Source organism: Mustela lutreola, chromosome 2 (assembly GCF_030435805.1).
Source record: "Mustela lutreola isolate mMusLut2 chromosome 2, mMusLut2.pri, whole genome shotgun sequence".
NCBI lineage: Eukaryota > Metazoa > Chordata > Mammalia > Carnivora > Mustelidae > Mustela > Mustela lutreola.
The window spans coordinates 65,650,225-65,668,097 of record NC_081291.1 but is presented as its reverse complement, the minus strand read 5'-3'; the positions used below and the strand labels follow the sequence as shown (position 1 = coordinate 65,668,097).

At 55.6% G+C, this 17,873-nt stretch overlaps 3 protein-coding genes across 22 annotated transcripts in view; 2 read left to right on the top strand and 1 right to left on the bottom strand.

The window, feature by feature from the left end:
• Positions 1-2,598, top strand: part of WDR48 (WD repeat domain 48) — a 52,804-nt gene extending 50,206 nt beyond the window's left edge. For 5 of the 6 annotated variants that reach the window (XM_059162037.1, XM_059162034.1, XM_059162036.1 and 2 more), the window contains one exon: positions 559-2,598. In XM_059162037.1, the coding sequence (XP_059018020.1) occupies positions 559-654 (96 nt within the window). In that variant the 3' untranslated portion in view covers positions 655-2,598. The remainder of the gene's footprint in view (positions 1-558) is intronic. The other variant, XM_059162032.1, reaches the window with a different exon arrangement.
• On the bottom strand, positions 2,599-13,635 carry GORASP1 (golgi reassembly stacking protein 1). Of its 9 annotated transcripts, XR_009350839.1 has the most exons (12): positions 13,544-13,635; positions 13,274-13,391; positions 9,342-9,422; positions 8,568-8,771; positions 7,303-7,389; positions 7,032-7,162; positions 6,497-6,779; positions 5,560-5,710; positions 4,955-5,104; positions 4,504-4,725; positions 3,341-3,474; positions 2,599-2,956 (listed from the first exon to the last, which is right to left on the bottom strand). XR_009350839.1 is itself a non-coding variant. In XM_059162040.1 (11 exons), the coding sequence occupies exons 1-11, from the start codon at positions 13,618-13,620 to the stop codon at positions 3,419-3,421; spliced, it is 1,560 nt and encodes a 519-aa protein (XP_059018023.1). In that variant the 5' UTR covers positions 13,621-13,635; the 3' UTR covers positions 2,599-3,418. The 9 variants fall into 9 exon arrangements, 7 of the variants coding, with proteins under 7 accessions (XP_059018023.1, XP_059018024.1, XP_059018026.1 ...); XR_009350840.1 differs by having other exon boundaries at positions 3,341-4,725; XM_059162040.1 differs by having other exon boundaries at positions 2,599-3,474.
• The window catches only part of TTC21A (tetratricopeptide repeat domain 21A), a 34,779-nt gene continuing 30,194 nt past the window's right edge, over positions 13,289-17,873 (top strand). For 6 of the 7 annotated variants that reach the window (XR_009350838.1, XM_059162025.1, XM_059162029.1 and 3 more), the window contains exons 1-4: positions 13,296-13,424; positions 14,703-14,832; positions 15,563-15,673; positions 16,717-16,883. Coding sequence is in view for 6 of the 7 variants with exons in the window: in XM_059162025.1 (XP_059018008.1) it covers positions 13,398-13,424; positions 14,703-14,832; positions 15,563-15,673; positions 16,717-16,883 (435 nt within the window). In the remaining variant the exon portion in view is untranslated. Of the gene's footprint in view, positions 13,425-14,615; positions 14,833-15,562; positions 15,674-16,716; positions 16,884-17,873 lie in introns of all 7 variants that reach the window. The other variant, XM_059162030.1, reaches the window with a different exon arrangement.

The following is a 17,873-nucleotide window of genomic DNA, read 5'->3' as shown; positions in this document are numbered from 1 at the left end:
CTGTGGGGGTACTTCTGCTTTTAGGGAGGCTCTAAGGAGTGCTGGGTCTCTTCCATCTATTGGTGAGACCCTTTCTGGACGGGCTCTGCAGCCCACCCTAAAGTTCCTATTTACCCCAGGGAGATTCTTGGAAAAAGGACATAGAGATTAAAATGCACACACAAAGGGTGAATGTGCTGGTGGCTTTTTTTTTTCCTGACAAGAAGACACATGATCAGCTCGATTGACAGAGCAGTGTCGGCCGTGTTGGTTTAAGATTTGAAGCAGAGGTGGGTGGAGCATTGGGGGCACTGTTTTAAAAAAAGGTGCACTCGAGGCATCTCCTCAGGGGAACGGCTGAAGTTGGGATCTCCGGCCTAGCCACCCAAGCTGCTCGTCTCTCACTGCCCAGACTCGTGTCTGCGTGCATGGGAGCTCTGTCAGCAAGAGCAAGCCACCAGGGGCAGGTGAGGGGAGGACGAGCTGGATGACCTGGTGAGAGTCCCTGAGTTTACAATAAAGGTCTTGGATATTACAAAGTAGAGGCTTTGACATTTATTATTATTTTTGGCCGTTCAGGTTTTAGATCCAAACATGGACCTCCGAACAGTGAAGCACTTCATATGGAAGAGTGGTGGCGACCTCACCCTCCATTACCGTCAGAAGTCCACGTGAAGGGTGGGTGAGCGCTCCTGGGTATTCATTTACTGACCACCCTCCTTGGCCCCGAGAGTAGTCCTAGGAAGCCCACCGAGCCCCAGTGGGAGCACAACTTCTAACGGCCGATTTGGTATGGACCAAGATTCTCTTTCAGTTGAAGTGACTAATTGCGGTGTAAAATAGAAACCAGTCTCCATGTGTAGATTAAGCTGTCCCCAGGGAGGCAGAGAGTGCGAACAGAAAACCCCACAGGCACACTGTGTCATGTGAGATGTACAGAAGACGGACGACAAGCCAGCACAGACTGGGCTTCCTTTCGTTTCAAAGGACCTTATCTTCGTCTGTTAGCACTTGTAGAGACACATAGGTAAAGCCACATCTGTCACTGTGTTTCCACTTCAAACCTACATGCTCTGTAGCTTTTATAAGAGAGTACATTCCATTCCTGCAACACCTATGAAGGCTTTTTCCAAGTCGGTCATTAAAAACAAGTTGTTCTCACATTTAAGACAGTTATTTTTAATAGGAATTTGCTGTTGTACAATTCCAGAGCCAGCCCATTTCATAATAAATTATCCTTGTTGGGCTCGTTTTAATATTGCATCTCAGATGCGTTCTTTAGGAAAACCTGCAAAACTCTGGGTGCTGGCCTGTAGCACTTGGACTGCCAGACTGGAGTATGCCCAGCAGCGCCTAGGGTTTGCTGTGCCCCCACAGTGCCCCCAGCTGTGCGGCAGCCACGGGCAGGTGCCACGCTTTCCCTGCTCCGCCGCATCCAGCTTTGTTGAGGGGCCAAGCTACGTGATGCCACAGGTTCGCGCTTTGGGTGAGCAGCGCAACACCATCGAAACTTAAGACCACGAGGAGAAAAGAAAAGGAAAAAAAAAGACCACAAGGAGATACTCACTTCATTTAGATGCTACCTGAAATTTATGGTGTCTGAGAAGGAAGGGTATCCTAGTGAGTTAATTTGATATTCCCCTCCTGGAAGTATACATACTTGTTTTCACCAGAGTTTTATATGCAGGTTTTTGTTGTGGTACCTGTATCCGGAGTTCTTTTCGTTGTTCTTTCTAACAATCTGAAGCTTTCATAGAATCATTTGAGTCTTGTACAGAATATAACTTATTGGGGATAAACACTTCAACTTTTGGCAGAAAATACTTTGGATTCTCCCCAAGGTCATTTGTATTCAGAATAGAACAGTCCCGTACAACTACGGAAGACAAGCCTCCTGTATGAAGCCAGAAGCACAAGTGCCTTCAGAGGGCAGTTTATTCCAGTCCAGTTGCCTCCCCAGCTCGCATGCAGTCTGTCCCCACAACAGCAGGGACTGGGGAGGGGCTGGAAAGGGTTGTTTTCTTTTCTACATCTTGACAGGTTCAGCGGGAAGCAGCTGATGGGCCTAAGTCCAGACCTTTCTATTTGAGATATTCTTACCTGCACAACTGTAGAGACAGGGTTCCCTCACTACTGGTCAGCTTCCTTTGGAAAGTGGACAGGTCACTGCCTCCAGCACTTTGAAGAAGTGAGCAAAGACATGCCACATTTCCAATGAGTCTTTTTCCCTTACACAGAGAGCAACCGGCTTCTTTTTTTAAAAGTCCTTTCTATCTGTTGGATACAACAGTGTGCTTTTGGTGCACATTTTTTAGCAATAGTTGTGAATTAAAGGCAAAAACAAACCCCACAACTCACTTATCAGCCCTCTGCTGTGTTTGCAGGAGGGGCCCTTGGGGTAAAGGAATAGGTTTCACTGGGCCATTTGGCACCATGTGCCGAGACTTGAGGGGTGGCTGCACTCCCTTTCTGTCACAGATCTGACCCTCAGCATGCTTCTACTTTTTTTCCTTCCAGTCAAACCAGTAACAGTTTCCAGAAAATCTGACAGTCTGCAATGCCAAAAGGGTAAAAATCTGTATTTCACAGTTGTATAGAATAAAGGCTTTAGTTACAATATTTCAAAGTGTAGTACACCTTTATTTCTTTCACTTGTCATTTTCCTTCATAGCAGATTACAGAGAAACTTCTGGTTCCATGTTTACCCTGACAGTCAACGTCAGTACCCATTTTATCCCCTGGTCAGGGCGGGAAGTATATAAAATTGAGAGAGGAAGAGCCAGAATCCTAGGGTGAGAGAGATGTTGGGCAAGACTGCCAGGCTGCAGTTCAGGGAAGCTGGCCTCCAAACAGTCCTGTGGTGATTCTCTTCTACTTCCTGGATTCCTACAGGCAGACACAACACCTCCCTGTTCGACAGGCTTATCAGCTGCCATGACAGGCTTGACGAGGGCTTGCTTCAAATGCAGTCACAGTGCTAGAAATTTGAAGAGTTTGTTCATTGGGGGCCCTCCCTGCATATACTTGGGTCGGTGCCTCCCCCTGAGCAGACGGTCCTTATTGTGTGGGCCCAACAGAACCCTGAATGCACTGTTAAGTGCCCACATTACAGATCAAGCCACAAACATGGGACTTTGAACTGGATAGCAGCTAGAAGACAAGGCCAGAGGCAGCTTTTTTAGCAATTAGCAAGATGTGGGCAGGTGAGGGACTTCAGGAGCTGTTCCTGCATGGAACCCTCCTCATTCTGGAGCAACCAGGTAAAGCACAAGATCTCGCCTAGTCTTAGCCACTCTGGGCACCGGGGATGGAGGGAACAGCCTCCCATACTATGGGAAAGAACAGAATGGCCTTTACCCACCGTTGTCCAGGCCCCTCATTCCCCCTTAGGGTGGGAGCTGTGTTCAAGAAGTCCAGTCAGGACTGGCTTTGAGTCTGCTTAGGTTGGTGAATTTAAATTCGCAGTCTGTATTCTCCACTGGGCAGCCTGGATGCCTTGTATATTTAGAAGAGATGGTTGTGTAAGTTTGGGATCTGACAAGAGTCACCATTAGGGGTACTGGGTCTATGGGGTGTAGGCCCTGGGGAAGAAGAGACATCATGGTCCCAGAACAAGTGAGTCTCTGCTGACAGGGCTAGAATTTCCAATCCTTCTCCCCCAGGAGAGATGGACTAGTTCACTGCTTCTCTCCTCCAGCTCTGACTGGCAGATGTCAGTCAGTCTGAGCCAGCTATGCAGTGTAGCAGAGGTGAGGATACGAGACTTCTACAAGAGACGGTAACTGGGGCCTCAGGGGTCCCCAAGGTGTGGGGCTGCCTTCTAGTACACACAGGGCTAGCTGAGCTGTACAAGAAGAATCAAGGCAAGCCCTACCTAGCAAGTTGCAGGCAAATACTCCAGACCTATGCCTTCCTCCTTCACTCCACCCTTCAATCCTCCTTCCTCCTTCCTCCTTCACACCTGACCCTGTGTGGACCCTGCTGCTGCCTGGGCAGCCATAGTGACCAGAGCAGGAGCAAGCACTGGACGTAAGGGTACAATGTGGCCTAAAGATGCTCTTGCCGATGGTCTCCTCTTCCTAACCACTGAGGCTCTCTGCCCGACCCAAGCAGCAGAGTAGTCCTTTTCCTCTCCTACCCCAGCTCCTGCAAAACTTAATCTGGGTGCTGCTCCCAGTTCCCCACTAGCCCAAAAGGACTTGTCTGAGACTCTCAAACAAGTGCCCGACTCCCCAAAGCCAGGACCACCAGGCAGAACCAATGCTGGAAGGTCATCTCTTGGACGCCGGCAGGAGTTATGGGCACACATGAGCTCCCGGACTGCAGAAGTCCCTGCACAACAGGGAGCCACTGCCTAGAAAGCTGCACACACTGGGCCAGGATCAGGCAAGGGGCTGAGCTGCATAGTGCGGCCTAAGCGGCTCCCCTGCCCCCCCCCCCCCCGTCTCAGCCTCATGAAATGCCATCAGGGACCTGGACACAGCCTAGGGTGTTATTCAGGGGTGGAGAACAGGGCCTGGCCACCTGCCCCCTCAGCCTCCGCCCCGAACTCTGGGCTCTCTGTGCTTGCTGGCTCATCCTCAGCCTGCGCTTCGAGCAGCTCAGCAGACAGGCCGTCTTCCGGTGAGGCTGCCGAGATGAGGCTGTCGGGAAGAGTTAGCTGAGGCAGGTGGTCTGGTTGTGCCTGGGTGCCTGGGCTGTCCGGGAAGGAGACCTCAAACTCTGATCCGGACCAAGTGGCCTCACCTGAAAAATATAGGGAGGGGCTGAGAAGGCCTGGGGCAGCCCCCACTGACTGCCCCCCCCACTCCCTCCCCAGACATTGATGGGGAATGGGAGCTCTAGTGTCAAGATGCTTTCATGTGGCTGTATTTCACCCAATAGCCAGCCTCCCAGCCAGCTGAGAAACTCAGGGCAACCTTGCCAATGACTCAGGGTCCTTCCCAGAAAGCTTGTGCAGGTGTGGGCCACTCACCACCACGCTCGTGAGAACCGCTGCTGGAGACATCCTCAGGGCCAGAGGCTGAGAGACCCGTGGACGTCAGCTCTGTGGCAGAGGGCAGGCCGGGCCAGACACTGGCATTGCTGCTGTCCAAGAGCGAGATACCTGACACATCCAGGAAGCCTAGAAGAAGGATGCAAGTCTTTGCCAGCACAAAACCCAGACGACTGTAAGGCCCATATCCTGGGCCTCAGGGTATGTTCCTGGAGTGCCTGGCCTAGCCTGAAACTGTAATCTCAACCCATAAAGGTGCCCCCGCCCAATCCCAAAGTGGTCCCCACTGCCTGTTGCTGAGGGAAGAAAAGGACTAGCACAGAGGCAGAGGGCCCAGACCCTGCTCTGTCCCCACTATGCAGCGTGACCTCGAGCAGGCCATGTCCCTTCTGTGGACTGCAGTCCCTCCCACCAGCACACTAGACAGGCTCATCTGCAACCCTCTTGGCATCTGTGAGTCTTGGCATCCGTGGGTCTGAGGAAGGTTTAGGCACTGCCCTGGAAGCCCCGCCCCAAACCTGGGGCCCACCGCAGCACCGGGGATTGCAGGCCCCTCTGCCTCCTCTCTGGGGCCCACTCACTACCTGGGTCCATGACACGCTGCACTGGAGGTGGAGGTTGAAGAGGTGTCTCCATGGGATGTGGAAATCCCCCAAGGTCTGGAGCACCACGGCTAGGACTCCCAGGCTCAGAAAACTGTCCCTCCATGAAGGAGCTGGGTGCCTGCAGCAGGGCCTATGGGGGCCAGGGAAGAAGGAGGGAGCACAGTAGGGGCAGTTGGGGCAGAGGAGTCCAATCTAAGCCCCGGCCCACACTGACCACAGAAGCACTACTCTGCCTGATGGAGCAAAGAGCCGTAGTGTCCTGCCCTTACCCCACAGGGGATCTACAGTCTGGTATAGGAGGCCCGCCTGGCTTCTCTGTCAATGCTGACAAGGAGGGAGTGCCCTTCCTGGTCTGCTGAGGACTGAGCACCCACCTGGCTGGGCTCCTCCAATGACCCACCTGAAGAGGAACCCTTGGATGAATTCCAGCATGCCGAGGGAGCCATCCTCCCATGCGCCCCAGACACTAGGCAACAGCCGAGTGCCTGAAGGTACTCAGTGACTTTCCCACAGGCATGAAGGCAGGTCTGGCATTCCTCTACAAATCTGGCCAAACCAGCCCAGCTGGGGTTCTGGATGCCCAGCCTCTGGCCCAGCCTGACCCCAGACTCCTCAAGGCACAGTACAAGGCTCTGTGTTTGAGCCTCTGTGTCCTACTCAGGAAATGAAAGCAACAACTAGTGCTTTGCCATGACGTTCACCTCCAGACCTAAGTGTCAGAACTAAACTGGGCTTCACTGTCCCAGAATTGGACCACCTGCTTTCACTGGCCCCCAGAAGCAAGAAAGGCCCCCCAAGGGCTCCACAAATGGGCCCCGGATGACAGCAGCCTTGGGTCCTCCTTTCCCAGGTGGCAGGCCCCTTTGCCCATACGAAGCCCCCCACTTCCTCTCATTGGCAGATGATCCCCACCTACCTCCATGTAGTCATCCTGCCTGGAGCCTGTCTCCAGGCCTGAAGAGGCAGGAGAGTCCTGAGGGGTGGGTCCAGGTGGCGGGGCATCAGGAAGCAGGGTGTCAGGTGGCGGGGCATCAGGAGGAGGGGCACCAGGTGGCGGGGCACCAGGTGGCGAGACGTCAGGTGGCGGGGCGTCAGGTGGCGGGGCATCAGGTGGAGGGGCGTCAGGTGGCTTCTTATGGTGGCTGGGAGGCTGGGTTGGGATCCGGTGCAGATACCCGTAGCCAATACCACACCCCAGACTGCAGAAGTCCAGAAACATTCAATCCAGGGGGTTGTCCCATAGCCCTTCCTAGGTCTTCCAACCCCACCCACTCCTAGCCATGAGGGGCAGCAAGGGTGCCTCCTGGACCAGTGGTCATCCTCAGGATCCCTGGACCCTGGGCCCAACCTCCACCCCCCACCATGGGATTCTGAGGGTCCACGTCCAGCGGCCGGGTCCAGCCGGTGCTCTGCTGGGCCCCTGCCCCACCACCCTCCGCCTGAGAAAGTACCTGCCCTCTCCACCCCAGGCTGCATTGGGAGTTACAGTCACCTCCCGGCAGGAGTCGGATTCGGAGTTGTAAACCATCAGCTTCAGGGGCTTCCCCTCGTGGGACTCGATGAGCGTAAAGAAGTCCTCGGACTACGACAAAACCAGCACCTGAGCCCCACTCCCCACACTGAATTGGGAGGCCTCGACTAAACAAGGCCCCCCTCGTGGACAGCACCCATCTCGGCACCCTATCCGGGGGGCCTGGGGAGGACAAACCAAATGCTGCTCACCTCCTGGAGGATCTGGTCTGAGCCAACCACATAGTCTGTGTATGGGCGCAGGCCAGCAAGGGAGGCAGGTGAAGAGGGTTCCACGTCCTGGGGAAAAGAGAAATCACCAACTATCTGTCTTACTTCTCGAGTTGGGGATGGAGAGGGGCAGGCGGAGAGGATGGAGGGGCTCCCTTTCCAGGTACTGAGCAGGATACTTGTTCTCAGGCTCCAGGGCTAGGACAAGCCCAGACTCTCCTACTCCATCCTTCATTTCCTGACCTCCCCAAGGTGCACAGCCGGCCGGCAGAGGGCAGCACCATGGCACTGCTCACAGCCCTGAGCTCTGGAATCTCCTGTGGGTTAAATCCTGACTCAGCCAACCTGTAACCTATAACTGTGGACAAATACTTAACACCCTAGCATCAGTTTCCCCACGATTAAAAGCAGGGTATGCAGTCCTTCCTCACAGGGTTGCCGAAACAATTAAAAATAGAATACAGGTAAAGAATGAAAATGACAGTTGGCCCACAGGAAGTGTCCAACTGTGGTGCTGTTACTGGGTGCAGGCATATGGCTGAGACCCCTGTGGAGGGGCTGGAGGCTGGGCAGTGAGCAGAACTGGGTACAAGCATCATTTCCTCCCTTGGGAATCTCTACCACTCCTAGCTCCAGATCTCCCAGAGCAATGCAAAGGGATTTGCCTCATCACCCCATTGTACTGGTGGATAAACTGAGGAAGGCTAAAAGGTTGAGAAGTCTCCCACAAGAACTCATTGAGCAACAGAGAAGGCTAGAGATCAAATCAGTCCGTTTCCAGCTCAGGGCACCCTCCTTCCACTAAGCCTTGGCACTAAGCATTCAAGATTGTAGGCACCATCGTGTGTGTGTGTGTGTGTGTGTGTGTGTGTACAAAGACACAGCAACATCTGTGACAACTCAGTGACTGAGATTCAGGAAGACCCCAGGCCCAAGGCCCAACCAGGCTCTAAGGAAACCTGCCAGAAACGACTAGATCCCGGTAGGCCATAGAGTCTACCAGAAAAGACCCCATCTATAAAGACCAGCAACAGCAGCCTTCCGGCCCCTCCAGTTGGTGGTATCCCACCCCTCAAAATAGGAAACCAAGGTCTGGAGGGTGAGAAGGTCGCCTGGCTACCAAGCAGGGTACACAGTTATATGGATGAGGAGCGGCCCTCAGGAGCCCTGTCCCGGAAGCAGGTCATTGGCCCAATCCAGATGCCCCAAACCCAACCCTTGCCCCTCCCCCCCACCCCCCCACTCACCAGCACGTGCCACACGTGCTCGCTGGCTCTGCGGAAGCTGCAGAAGCGCACACTGGCCCCCAGCAGGCCCTGGCCGCCCCACATGTTGCTGGGCACCACCTCCACTTCGCGCACCTTCATGGTCTTCATGTTAAACACCTCCAGCTTCACGGGCCTCTCCACATTGGCCTTCAGCAGGGCCTTCAGCGTGTCATTCTCCTTGTTCTGCGGTGGCAGAGGGGCTGACGCCAAGCCCCCCTGCCCCCCACCCCCCACCCCCCAGGTTGGGGCCTCTCAGACAAGTCTCGGTCCAACGTGGGGAAGGGCCCAGGAGGCCAGGTGCCCCAGCGGGGTTTGGTGTGGGCGTGGGCCAGGGCAGGGTCTGGGCCTGCGACCACTGCAGCCCCTTGAGACCACTGCAACCCCCCACCACCCCTAAGCACCACGAAACCTGCCTCTCTCAGAAACCCTGGAAAAGACAACAGAGTGAGCGAAGAGCCTGCCTGGTCCAGAGCACTGCAGGACTCCCCTCTCTGACAGGTCCCTTCGCACTTTGACACCTCTCGTGTCCTGAGAGGCAGGCCCTTTACACCTTGTGGCCAGCTCCAAGAGCCCCAGAAAGCTCAGGAGCTGGACACTGGGCAGTGCACCAGTCAAGCTGAGTACAGGCCTAGAAGGAGGAGAGGTGTGCTGGGGCTCCCTCCGGAAGAAAAGGGAGAAGGAGCAGAGTGGGGCCTGCTGTGGGACAGGGGACACACACACACACACAGCAGCTGTAGCATGGGAGAGCCTCACCAGCCTCGAGTGCCCGATGGTGATGATGAAATCAAAGTAGGGTTCCAGGCCTGCCTGCTGGGCTGGGGAGTTCTCCTGCACCTGTCCCACAGCAGAGGCCACAGTCACAGCAGGCACCAGCCTTGTGACTCTCCGAGAAGCCCCCACCCATGTCCACAATTTCAGAGACCATCCATCACCACTTTCGGTGTCACAGCAAGAACCCAGGCCCTGCACAAACTGTTCTAGGCAGGTGACCAGTGAGCACAGTCAAGGTAACTCCACCCGCTGGCTACCTACCTGGGCAAGGTTGTCCTCTTTGGGAAATGGCTCTTGTTGGGTCACACATCATACTTCCAGAGATGCCTCACAGGAGAGCCCAGGGTAGCCCTGGGAGCTTCTAGGAGGCCACACACACACAGGGCACCACAGGCCTGTGGGGAAGCTTGGGCCACTGGGAAGCTGGCAGGTTTACCAGAGAGGTTTAGATGTGGACAGGAAGGGAGGGCCCCAGAATAGACGGAACCAGGGGTGTGCTCAGAAAGACAGACAGGGTGGGCAGCCTGTGGCCAGATCCCAGAGCACAGACCCTGTGGTGACAGATCCGAGCTCAGCTGGGCAGGTGTGGGACCTACTGAGGAGTGCAGCTGAGGGAAGACCCAAGGGACAGGGGATGTGCCTGAGCTGGGAGTCCTGCAAGAGGGAGTCCCAGAAGCAGGGATGAATCCCAGCCTCACAGCCTAGTCTCCCCTTCTGTGTGGAATGGCTCCTCCTCCCTTCTCCTGAGCCCAAGGGGGCCTCCAGCCCTGTATTCTGGAACTCACTGCGGTCTCCAAAAACACAGCAACCAGGCCTCCCAGCTGGGGTAAAAATCCATCTCAAAGGCCTCATTTACAGAGCCTTGCTCAAACAATGCAGCCTTTATCCCCAGGGCTGGACCCTGCAGTGGGCCCCACACCCTCAGGCCTTTGGCTGTGAGCACTTGATGTCCAGCTGGCCAGGCATTAGCCCAGAGGGCTTCAGGTTCTGGTTGCATCCGCTTCAGCCACCCACCAGCCCAAAATTGGATTCCCCAAGCTGAAGGAGAGCTCACCCCACGCCTTGGGATCCAGGGTAATTCACCCCTGGAATTAGAACGCCCTTCTAGCTGGGTCACCACCCACTGAGGCCCTGTTTGCCATCCCCAGGAGCTTGCCATGGCTTCCAATGACAGTGAGCCCAGAAACCAACTCCAGTCCCAGTTGGCCTGCAACAGGGGAGCTCTGAGCCGTGCCCCTCTCCCTCCACAGGAAAGCTGGGACAAGGTGTCTTTTGAAAGCCACTGGACAGTTACTCAGGGACAGCAAATGCGGAGGTAGTCCTCCTTCCCAGCTCAGGACCTCATCCATGCCACTCCTGCCTCCCCCTGCTCCTGAGGCCAGTACCACCCAGCTGCCAGCCCACTCCCCTCCTCAGTTACTCCTTGTCAGCTGCCCTCCAGCATTACTGAGGTCCAGAAGCTCAAGCCTCCAATCCCCAGGCCCTCTCGCCACCCTCTGCCGTACTCCACTGCCCCTGCCCCCCACCTTGCAATCACCCTCTAGGGCTCTGGAGCAGAGCTAATCTGCGTGGCTTGCCACTACACCCCCGCTCCCGCCATAAGCACTGTCCCCTGTACAGCTCTCCTTTGGGGGCTCCCAACACCCTCCACCTCGCAACCACTCAATGCTTGCTGGTTTCCCACCACCTTTCACTGTGTTCCCCATCAGGGAATCTAATGTAATTAAAGGGACAGCAGCTGACACTTGCTGAGGACTGGCTCTGTGCCAGGGGACCTGCCCTACCTTGTGTTTAACTCTTTTACTAGCACTGACTTCCCCAGGAGGAAAAGCACTCCATTATTCAGAAATCTGACTCCAGGAAGTCCAACCCAGAACCTGGACAAGTAATAACCATTTCCCGGGGGACCCTCCAGGCCTCTAATCTCACTGAGGGCAAGGACTTCTCCATTGTGCCTGGTGCACAGTAAGAACACCAGTATTTACACAAGACAACAGACATGTTCTTCAGTTTTTAAAAAATGTAAGTAGGTAAGGTCACACTTCCACGGAAAACGTCCCCCGTTTCACAGCGCAGGAGAAAATCCTGATCTTCAGGACACGACAGGCCCTGCATAGTCTGGTCTCTTCCTTTAGCACTTGTCCTCCTCACATGGACCACCCCATTTCTGGACACCAGCCTCATCTCCTGCTTTCTCAACCCAACCGTCTCAGAATGCTTTTCCTCTAAGTATCTGTAATGTCCACTCCTTCCCTCCCAGGTGTCTTCCTGACCCCTCTATCCAAAACAGCACCCACTCAGCCTCTGTATGCTCTTCCTCTACCTTCTTCTCCTCGCACTGCTCGCCGCCTAGCATATATTTCTGTTCCGTCTGTCTCCCTCCTCTCTGTGCCAGCAACAAAGGATAAGCTCCATGAGAAGAGGGACGGTGTCTGTTCTGTCCACTGCTTTATCTCTGGCACCCAGAATGTGCTCAAAAATACCTGTTTTTGTGGATGGAAGACCTCCAATCTCTTGACCTCTCCACTCAGCCCCTCTCCCACATTCCCCCCACCACTGCCCCACCTCTCCCCTCTCACCAAGTCCTCAATTTCTTTGCTTTCCATCAACCTGCTGGAAGATTCTCCTGATGGGAGGCGTTCGGCCGTCCACTTTTCTGTCAGGTGCCTCACTGTGATGCCAACCAGAGAAAGCCCATTGCCAAACACGAGGCTGTCAACTCTGGGTCTTGAAGCCAAGCTGGCTTGCCTTTTGGGAACCCCCTTCTTTCACCCTCCCCTCTTGTGGTTAACAGAGCTTCAGACACCCCTCAGCAGCCAGGTACCAAACTGACCAGCTTGCCTGCCTACACTCAGCTCTGCAATCCATCCAGGGTGCCCGTGGAGAAGTATGAGGTCCTTCCCCGCTGCGCTGTGGGTTCGGAGACCCTCGTGCCCTTCTCACCTCCGTTTCAGCACCTCCTTCTCCACAGCCACCCCAGCTCTCCATCTGGCTGCGGGCCCTCTCCTCACCTTCAGACTCTAGGAACCCCGCTCCGTCTCCACTTTGTCCAGAACTGCTTGTCCAGACTCGTCCCTCCCCTGCTGCCAACGCTCGCACCCCGCCTTCTGCGGCAGTCTCCTGGCTCTCCCGCTACGGCTCTCCCTGGCTGGTTGGCACTGCTCCTCCAGCCCGGAACCGGAGGCCGGTCGGCAGGATACGCGCCGTGGCAGTCGGCGTCCACCTGGCCATCCCGACAGGGACCTAGGGTCTTGGCCTTGCTGGCTCTCTTCCCAGGCCCAGCAAGAAGGCGATCACAAACATGACCCGGGAGCACAAGTGCGTCCCGGCTGGACCTGATGCAATCTTCACCTGGGAGAAGTGCCATTCCAGGCGGCCGGACCGGACCAGGAAACGCTCCCGCTTCCTGCACGGCTGGCACTCGGGGCCGGCGCCGGGCAGACCCGGCCGCAGATGGCCCGGGGACCAGAAAGCCTCGGCGCCGCCTCCCGCAGGCGGCTCCCACCGGGAAGGAGGCACACGCCCCACCGGGAAGGAGGCACACCCCGGCCGCTCGGGGGACCCGGACCCTGCCGCTGCCGCCCTCGAGCCGACGATCAAACGTCCCCTCGCGTCCGTGCGGGCGCCCCGCCAAGGTCACCGGCGCCGCGGAGGCGACTCACCCCGTGCAGATGGAAGCCCTCGGCGCCGCCCGCGGGCTGCTCGGCGCTGGCGCCCAGACCCATGGCTGCGGCCCAGCGGCGGCGCGCGTGTCCGGTACCGCGCGTGTCCGGTACCGCGGTGCCCACCCCGCAGCGCGACCCGACGCCACCAGCGCGCACTCGCCCTCTCGGCGCTCGATTGCGAGCGCCTTGTCACGTGGGTGCCTGCCTCTCCCACCCCTGATTCTGACGTTCTTAGCAACCGGCCCTTACCTCCGTTTCCAGGGACGCGCACCTCCAACTTCCGGTCGCGAGAGGCTTGTCGGGGACCCTGACTCGGGAATCCAGCTCCGGGCGGCCCCACCAGACCGGGACTCGGAGGCCCGGGAGCCTGGAGATGAGCAGCGATGACTCCTCTCTTATGGTACGTGGCCCGAGTGCGGCCAAGCCGCTCCCTCCGGGACTCTCCGCCTCCCGCCCCGAGAGCCCCGCGCCCCGCTGCTCTCCTGTCACCTCACCGACCGCCCCTGCTGTCCCTTTTACCCGCCTTTCGCCGTCCCCCGCCGGCCGCTTAATGAAGAGTCTGGCCCCCTCTGCTTCACTGTTCGTAGCCAGTGCATCTTTCTCCTTGTGTGTTCTCTGTGCACTCTGAGCTCCAAATCAACATCCCCACCCAGTCTTGTCCTTGAGCTACCCCCAACCAACGTAACCAAAACCCATCTCTTTCATTTTGCCATCATCTCCCCCTCCCTGCTGCTGCTTCTGCGTCCCCCACTTCAGTAGAGGGCGCCTCTACTGATCCTCTACTGATCCTACAGCCTTCAGTCTTCCCCATTCCCATCTCACATGTGCCTTACATTCTTGCCTATCAGCAGGAAATGTCAGCCCCTACAAGTTTCCTGACAGAACCCTCTACTTTGTACCTCCTAGTCCGGGATAACCGCTCCCCAGGCACCTGAAACACTACCACCACCACCCCACACTGGCAACACACACACCAGCTCTCTCCTCACCAGCAGTCCCCACACCACCACCACCACACACACACACACATCTGAACACATCCCTCCTCCTGCTTTAAAACCATTCGATCCAGCTGCTTCCTATTACCCTGAGGATGATGTCTGGGCTCTTTCATATGGCTCACAAGACTGTTCACAACCCAACCACATCTCCTCCCCAACTCCAGCACCCACAAACCTTAGGAGAAGTGAGACTTCACTTTGAAATCTCAGCCCCTATTACTGCATGACCTTTGTCAAGCCATCATCTCCATAGGCTTCAGCTTCTTTAACTATGAGGGATATGGAGGGCATAATGCATAAGATAATGGGTGTAAAGCCCTTGATACGATTTCCAACAAGTATTTAACCCAGAGTAACTTACAACTCTAACTGGTGGTGTACCCATTCTCATGATCGGCCCTCTCTTTCCCCTTTTCCCCTTCCTAAGACAAAATCTAAATTGAATCCTCCATTGTTTTTGACCCAGAATATGGTGATCGTTCCCGAATACATCCAAGCTCCTTCCTGGGAAACTGCAATGGAGCTACTCCTGGGACTAGTGAAGAATAAAATGAGGCCTTAATGTTCTCTTCCCCGCCTTCCTTTTGCAGAATGGAGGAGGAGCAAGGAATAGGGGAGAAAGTTGGTGAGATCAGAGAAGGGACTGGGGCTCTTGCCCCTGTGTCTTCCTTTCACAGGCTGGGATCATTTACTATAGCCAGGAGCAGTATTTCCGTCATGTGCAGCAGGCCGCAGCCTCGGGCCTGGAAAAATTCAGCAATGACCCCGTCCTGCAGTTCTTTAAAATCTACGGGATCCTCAGGGAAGGTAAGGATTTGCCAGCGTTGGCCTCCTGACCTAGGGCACTAGCCCAGCCCTGACACTCTGGCTCCACCTGGAATGCCTCCTTACACCCCACCATGTGGCCATGGGAAGAGTCTTATACTCAGTGGCTAGGTTCCCAGGTTAATCCACGTGTGGCTGTGTAATACATATCTAGTTGACTTTTGAAACATCAGAGAGCTCACCACCCTTGCTCTGCCCCTCGGTTTCCCTATCTGGAAAACGATTGGGTGGGTAGACATGACTGCATGCTTATTGGATAAATTTTGGACTTGGAACCTGGGAGCTGGTAGTGCAAGAAAAGGAGGAAGTGGGAGGTTTGGGTAAAGGCAAGTATGGTGCCGGAGCAGGGGGAGGAGCGATCCTCAAGCAGGTGCTGACTCACTGAGGCCAGGGGCTGGCCGAGCTGCCTACAGCCAACCTCAGTGGACACGGAGGGATAAGTGGAATCTGTGGCTCTGCCCTGAGATCCTTCTTCAGAACTGACCACCCCTGCAAGTACTCACAGGTGCATCCTCCAGCCCCAGGCAGCCTGGACCCTGGTGTCAGCAGCCCCTTCAGGGGCCACTGGGGATGTTTGGACCTGTTGGCCTTATGATTCTGGGTGAAGCCAGGTGGTGCTAAGCCTTGAGTCAGCTCTGACAAGGGCTCCCACGTGTCTGCCACAGAGCCTCCTGCCCTCTGGGGACGTAATCACATGAGCTTTCCTTTGCAGAGCACATCCAGGATGCCATTAGCAACCTGGAGAGCATCCGGAATCATCCAGACGTGTCCTTGTGCTCCATCATGGCCCTCATTTATGCTCACAAGTGCTGCGAAACCATTGGTGAGTGCAGCCATGCCCGGCAAGGCCTGGACCCGGTGGGGAAGGCCGCCCCACTCCAGAGCTATAGCCGCCCAAGGGCCTGCCACGGGAGGTCGGTGCACCAGTGGCAGCACATGCTACTGGCCAGTGAGGAGTGGCTTCTGTTCCCTCCCCTTGGAGGCCTCAAGGAAGAGCCCCTGCCCATGTCCTGCTCAGTGGGAGCTGCAGGCAAAGAGCATGACAGTTGGAGGGGTCCTCCTTTCAGAGCCCAGGAGTTGGGAAGACACCCTGCTTTCCTTGCCCCAGACCTTGTGGAGACAAATCAAGTCAATATAAATAATTCCACCCATAGGGTGCCTGAATGGCTCAGTCCTTCAGTGTCTGCCTTCGGCTTGGGTCTTAGTTCCAGGGTCCTAGGATCCAGCCCTGCATTGGGCTCCCTGCTCGGTGGGAAGCCTGCTTCTCCCTCTCCCTCTCCTGCTCCCCCAGCTTGTGTTCTCTCTGTCAAATAAGTAAATAAAATCTTTTAAAAAGTAACAATAGGGGCACCTGGGTGGCTCAACGGTTAAAGCCTCTGCCTTCTGCTCAGGTCATGATCCCAGGGTCCTGGGATTGAGCCTTGCATTAGGCTCTCTGCTCAGCAGGGAGCCTGCTTCCTCCTCTCTCTCTCTGCCTGCCTCTCTGCCTACTTGTGATCTCTCTGTGTCAAATAAATAAAATCTTTTAAAAATAAATAAATAAATAAACAAACATTAAAATTAAATAATTAAATGATTCCACCCTTAATGTCCCCCTCTCTAGAATCAGGGAAAGATTCCAAGACGCTGCCAACAACTATTTCCCCTCAGGATGAATTGTGGGCCTGAGGTACGGGATTCAGTTTGGTCTGTCTGCTCTGCAAACTGCTGGGCACAGGAGAGACAAGAGAAAGCTCAGACTGCAAACCCAAGTACTGGCGTGGGCGGCTGCTGCAGTTTCCAGGCCCCAAGGCCCTCAGGGCCTCCTGTAGGACCCGGCAGCCCTCCTCCTTCTGACTCGCCCCCTTCCTCCTCTTGGATTCACAGACCGAGAAGCCATTCAGGAGCTGGAGAGCAGCCTGAAGGAAATCCGCAAGACAGCCAGCGCAAGGGCCATGTACTACGCCGGCCTCTTCCTCTGGCTCATGGGGCGCCACGACAAGGCCAGGGAGTACGTCGACCGCACCCTGAAGCTCTCCAGCAGCTCCAGAGAGGTACCTGCCACAGGGGACAGCACCTGCAGAAAGCAGCATCCCAACATATCCCAGTGGAGTGGCCGTTACTCCTACGGAGCACCCTGGGGCTGGAGAGGGCTGCATTGGGGCCCCAACAAGAGCCCAGGTCTCATAGGACCCCCCACCCACACTGTCTCGGGCTTTAGCTGAGTACGTGCTGGCATGTGTCCAGAGTCTAATCTGCAGACAGTCGTTCCGGGGCCTGGACTTTCTATTTTTTAAGTCTTGAATTTGTTGCCAACATTTTGAAATCAAAAGATTTTGACCAAAAAGCCCAGATTTCCAGGTTCTTTGGGATAGCCAGATGAGCTGGTTACGACAGGCATCAACCTTCCCTCCTTGCCATGGTCTACTGGGTATCAGTGGTGGCCCACCCAGGAGAGTCTCACACGTGGTAGATTGGTACTGTTGCTAGAGTTTGAAGCCTCAGTCCCGGCTCAGTCTAGCTGCCACCTCAGCAGGGAGTGACCTCACCCCCCCAAGGGGGTAAAAATTGGTTCCCCGAGGAGGGGGTGAAAAAAGTCTTGCTGTTTATGTACAAAACACAGATTTACATCCTGCATAGACAGATAGTATATCTGTGAGCTTAAAATATCTTGGAGGGAGAGGAAATGATTAAGGGAAAATATCTGAATGGTGTCCTTAGGAGGGGAGCCATGGGAAAGGAGTTGAGAAACACTGGTTTTGGGCGTAACGCTTCAGGGCAATGTCCAAGAGACCCCTGACCTCACCTGCCAGGCCTGGTCACCCATCTGCCAGCAGAGGCTGGGTGAAGACTGGAGCAGAACCCTTGAGCTCAAAATGGCCCCTACTCACCCTCCAAGAAGACATTCCCGTCTCCTACACAGTCCAGGTGCTGTGCTGGGCTAAGGCGTGGAGTGAGGAGGAGAGGCCATGCCCAGTGGCCCGCGGTGGCCTCCTGACCCCAGTGTAGAGTAAACAGGCAATGACAAGACAGGTGAGAGCATG